The 5,152-nt window shown below is 55.6% G+C and overlaps 1 protein-coding gene across 2 annotated transcripts in view; it reads left to right on the forward strand.

The window, feature by feature from the left end:
* RUVBL2 (RuvB like AAA ATPase 2) overlaps positions 1-5,152 on the forward strand; it is a 10,421-nt gene that overhangs the window by 1,717 nt on the left and 3,552 nt on the right. Inside the window, exons 4-13 of one of the 2 annotated variants that reach the window (XR_004495726.1) lie at positions 87-216; positions 956-1,022; positions 1,142-1,248; positions 1,939-2,032; positions 2,109-2,232; positions 2,388-2,482; positions 2,729-2,878; positions 2,959-3,078; positions 3,666-3,795; positions 4,775-4,889. Coding sequence is in view for 1 of the 2 variants with exons in the window: in XM_015616654.3 (XP_015472140.1) it covers positions 87-216; positions 956-1,022; positions 1,142-1,248; positions 1,939-2,032; positions 2,109-2,232; positions 2,388-2,482; positions 2,760-2,878; positions 2,959-3,078; positions 3,666-3,795; positions 4,775-4,889 (1,101 nt within the window). In the remaining variant the exon portion in view is untranslated. The remainder of the gene's footprint in view (positions 1-86; positions 217-955; positions 1,023-1,141; positions 1,249-1,938; positions 2,033-2,108; positions 2,233-2,387; positions 2,483-2,728; positions 2,879-2,958; positions 3,079-3,665; positions 3,796-4,774; positions 4,890-5,152) is intronic. The other variant, XM_015616654.3, reaches the window with a different exon arrangement.

Raw genomic sequence — 5,152 nt, forward strand, 5'->3', positions numbered from 1 at the left:
CAAATCCCCCCTCAAACTCACCCCTGACCCCAAAATCCCCCCTCAAACTCACCCCTGACCCCCAAATCCCCCCTTTTTCCCGGCAGGGATGGCGCAGGCGCTGGGCCCCGACACGCCGTTCACGGCCATCGCCGGCAGCGAGATTTTCTCCCTGGAGATGTCGCGCACCGAGGCGCTGACCCAGGCCTTCCGCCGCTCCATCGGCGTCCGCATCAAGTACGGCCGCCGTTTCGGGGGTCCCACGCCGCTTTTTGGGGTCCCCATGCCTTTTTTAGTTCCTCTGCCTGGTCGTGTTGCCCGTCTGTTTTAAATTCTGTTTGGTTTTCCCTCCGTTTCCGGGGTGCTCTGTCAAATTTTGACGTTTTGGTGTCAAATTTTGAGGCCTCCAGCCCAATTTCAGGGTCCTCACCTGCCTCATTTTGGGGTCCCTACCGCATATTTTTGTTTTCACTCCCTATTTTCCTTTCAGCTTTGAGCTTTTCTGTGGGCTTTCTCTTTAATTTGGGTTTTTTCCATCTAACTTCAAGTTTCTCCACAATTTTGGGCTTTTCCATCCTAATTTAAGGGTTCCCCTACTTCAGATTTAGGATCTCCCCTCACAAATTCCAGAATCTGCCCCCTCATTTTCAGTTTCTCCACCACATTTTGTGCTTCCCACTCCCCATTTTTCTCTTTGGAGCTCAAGTTAATATTTTCTCCCAGTTTTGGGGTCCAACACACCAATTTTAAGGTTTCTTCCTAAATTTTGGGGTTCTGTTTCAATTTTGAATTCCCCCTGCCCCATTTTGGGGTTCCCATATCCTGTTTTGTTACTCTGGTAGAGTCTGCACCCCCCGGATTTCACTCTCCACCCCAATTTTGGGCTTCTTCCACCTCATTTAACATCCCAACAACTAAATTTTGGGGTTCCCCCCTCATTTTTGGGGTGTTCCCCCCCCTTTTTTTTGCCTTACAGGGAAGAGACGGAGATCATCGAGGGGGAGGTGGTGGAGATCCAGATCGACCGCCCGGCCACCGGCACGGTGAGGGGGGACCCCAAAACCTTCTTGGAGCCCCCAAAATCCCCTTGGGGCACCCCAAAATCCCCTCAAAGCCCCCCCAGAATTCCGAGGGCCCCCCCAAACCTTGCGTTTCCTCACAGGGGACCAAAGTGGGGAAGCTGACGCTGAAAACGACGGAGATGGAGACCATTTATGATTTGGGGGCGAAGATGATCGAGGCTCTGAGCAAGGAGAAGGTTCAGGCAGGGTGAGTGAGGGTCCCCCAAATTGGGGAGACCCCAAAACTTGAGAGATGCCCAGAAATTGGAGCGAGGATCTCAGAATTCGGGGGGTGAGGGATGGAATTGGGGCGGGAGATGATTTAAAAGTTGGGGGTAAAGAGAGTAGGGGGCTAAGGAGGGAGAAGGGACAGGAAGGGTGAGTGGGGGGACCCCAAAATCAGGGTGAGGGACCCTGGAATTGGGGTGGGGACCCTGAAATCTGGGGAGAAAGGGTGGGAAATGTGAGGGGAGAAAAGAGCGGGAATCATGAGGGGAGAAAAAGGGCGGGAAACGTGAGGGGAGAAAAGGGCGGGAAAACGTGAGGGGAGAAAAGGGCGGGAATGTGAGGGGAAGAGAATGAGAAATGTGAGAGGAAAAGGGTGGGAATGTGAGGGGGGAAAGGGTGGGAAATGTGAGGGGAGAAAAGAGCGGGAAAACGTGAGGGGTGAAAAGAGCGGGAATCGTGAGGGGAAAAAGGCGGAAAAGGTGAGGAGAAACAGGACGGGAATCGTGAGAGGAGAAAAGAGTGGGAAACATGAAGGGAAAAGGGTGAAAATGTGAGGTGAAAAGAGTAGAAAATGTGAGTGGAGAAAAGAGCGGGAAAACGTGAGGGGAGAAAAGAGGGGGAAACACGAGGAAAGAAGAAAAATACCGGAATACTCTGTTTCCATCCCCAGGGACGTCATCACCATCGACAAGGCCACGGGGAAGATTTCCAAGCTGGGGCGCTCCTTCACCCGGGCGCGGGACTACGACGCCATGGGAGCACAGGTGAGGTTTTTGGGGGTCTCAGGGGGGCACAGGGGGGTTTTGGGGTGGCCCTGACCCCCTGAGTTCTCCCCCCCAGACAAAATTTGTGCAGTGCCCCGACGGGGAGCTGCAGAAGCGGCGCGAGGTCGTTCACACGGTGTCGCTGCACGAGATCGACGTCATCAACTCCCGCACCCAGGGCTTCCTCGCCCTGTTCTCAGGTACCCCCCGACCCCAAAAATGACCCCAAAACCCACAAACTGTCCCTCACCCCAACCCAGAGCTTCCTCGCCCTCTCCTTGGGTATCCCCAGACTCCCAAAACTGCCCCTGGGACCCCCAGAACTGCCCCTGACCCCCCCAAACCCCAAATGCAGGTGACACAGGTGAGATCAAGCCGGAGGTGCGGGAGCAGATCAACGCCAAAGTGGCCGAGTGGCGTGAGGAGGGCAAGGCCGAGGTCATCCCTGGGGTAAGCCCTGACCCCCAAAACTCTCCTGGGAACCCCCAAACCCCCTCAGGGAACCCCATAGTCCCCTGGGGACCCCCAAACCCTTCCTAGGACCTCCAAACCCCCTCAGGAACCCCCAAAAATTCATCTGTTTGAGGAACCAGGTGACAAATTAACTGCACCAGGATCCCCCAAACCCCCTTGGGACCCCCAAAACCCCCTCAAGGATCGCCAAGAACACCCCATGACACCCCAAAACACCCTCAGGGATCACCAGGACCCCTCCAATACCCCCCAGGTGCTGTTCATCGACGAGGTTCACATGTTGGACATCGAGAGCTTCTCGTTCCTCAACCGCGCCCTGGAGAGCGACATGGCCCCCGTGCTGATCATGGCCACGAACCGCGGCATCACCAGGTACCTGAGCAACACCTGGGCAACACCTGGGCACCCCCAAACCTCCCCTGATCCCCCCCTCATCTCCACCTGTCCCTCAGGATCCGAGGCACTTCCCACCGCAGCCCCCACGGGCTCCCGCTGGATCTGCTGGACCGGCTGCTGATCATCGCCACGGCCCCATACGGCGACAAGGAGACACGGCAGATCCTCAAAATCCGGTGGGACACCCCAAAAATACACCTGGGCACCCCTAAATCCTCCTTGACACGGCCCAGATCGCACCCTGACACACCCCAAAAACCACCAGCACCACGGCCCTGTGCGGGGAGGAGGAGACCCAGCAGATCCTGAAATGATGGTGGGGACACCTCAAAATCATTTCTGACACCCCAAACACACCTGGGCACCTCTCAAAATCAACCTGAACCCTGAAACCCATCTGGACACCCAAAATGCCCTGAGCCTCAAACATGGCTGATCCTCCTCAACACACCTGGGGCGCCCTATAACCCTAACCAGGTTATCTCCAAAATCCTTGTCACCCCAAAAGCCTCCATGACTCTCTCCAGGTGCCCCGATCACCCTTGGGGTGCACCTTAACTTGCTTTGGGACACCCCAAAACTGCTCTGGGCCACCCCAACCTCCTCAGGGTGGCTCCCAACCCCTTAATGCACCCCCCATAACCCCCCTGCATACCCCATAACCCCACTGCGGTGCCCCCAGGCCTCTTTTCAGTGTCCCCCTGCCCATTTCTGGGGACCCCTCACCCGTTTTTGGGTCCCCCTGACTGTTTTCGGGGCGCAGGTGTGAGGAGGAGGACGTGGAGATGACGGAGGACGCGTACGCGGTGCTGACGCGCATCGGGCTGGAGACGTCGCTGCGCTACGCCATCCAGCTCATCACCGCCGCCAGCCTGGTGGCCAGGAAACGCAAGGTGGGCACCCCAAATCCCACAGGAACCCCGAAATTCGGGGGGTGGGACCCCAAAACTGCAGTCAGGAGGTGGGGTGGGACCCCAAACTGGGGGGGTGATGTTGTGAGATGCTGAGGGAGCTTCGGGGGGCTCTGGGGGAGGTTTGGGGGGAGGTCAGTGTGGATTTGGGGTGCTCGTGATAGTTTGGGGTTACACGTGAGCATTGGGAAAAGGGCGGGAAACGTGAGGGGAGAAAAGAGCAGGAAAACGTGAGGGGAGAAAAGGGTGGGGAACGTGAGGGGAAAAAGGGCGGGAAACATGAGGTGAAAAGAGTAGAAAATGTGAGAGGAAAAGAGTGGGAAATGTATGGGGAAAAGGGGGGAAAATGTGAGGGGACAAAAGAGTGGGAAATGTGAGAGGAAAAAGGTGGAAAAAGTGAGGAGAAACGGGAATCGTGAGAGGAGAAAGGAGTGGGAAACATGAAGGGAAAAGGGTAGAAAATGTGAGAGGAAAAGAGTGGGAAACGTGAAGGAAAAAGGGTGGGAAATATCAGGGAAAAAGGGTGGGAAATGTGAGGTGAAAAGAGTAGAAAACGTTGAGAGGAAAAGGGCGGGAAACGTGAGGGGAGAAAAGGGGAAATGTGAGGGGAGAAAAGAGCGGGAAATGTGAGGGGAGAAAAGAGTGGGAAACATGAAGGGAAAAGGGTGAGAAATGTGAGGGGAAAAGAGTAGAAAACGTTGAGAGGAAAAGAGTGGGAAACGTGAGGGGAGAAAAAGGGGGAATCCTGAGGGGAGAAAAGAGCGGGAATCCTGAGGGGAGAAAAGGGCAGGAATCCTGAGGGGAGAAAAGGGCGGGAATCCTGAGGGGAGAAAAATGGGGAAACACGAGGGGGGAAAATGACAGAAAACATGAGGGGGAAAGAAGGCAGGAAATGGGAAAAGAGGGTGTGAAAACCAAGGTGAAGTACTTTGTGATCGCTGCTGATCTGTGCCCCTGGCAGGGCGCGGAGGTGGGGGTGGAAGACATCAAACGCGTGTATTCGCTGTTCCTGGACGAGTCGCGCTCCACTCAGTACATGAGGGAGTACCAGGAGGCCTTTCTGTTCAACGAGCTCCGTGAGCACCTGGGGACACTGGGGGGACGGCTGGGGGCACGCGGGGGGCTCCAAAACAGGGTGGGTAACACGGGACGTGCCGCGGGAGAACGTGGGGGGAGCAGGGAGGTGTAAAAACGCCGGCAAAATGGGGAGAAACGGCCAAAAATTAGGTGATGGGGAGGGGAAATAGGAGGAGTGAAGGAAAAATAAAGAGAATTGGGCGAAATAGCAGGGAAAATGGTAAAATATTGATGGAATTTGGCAAAACAAGGGTAAAAGGGG

The sequence above is a fragment of the Parus major genome, unplaced genomic scaffold, assembly GCF_001522545.3.
Source record: "Parus major isolate Abel unplaced genomic scaffold, Parus_major1.1 Scaffold582, whole genome shotgun sequence".
Taxonomy (NCBI): Eukaryota; Metazoa; Chordata; class Aves; order Passeriformes; family Paridae; genus Parus; species Parus major.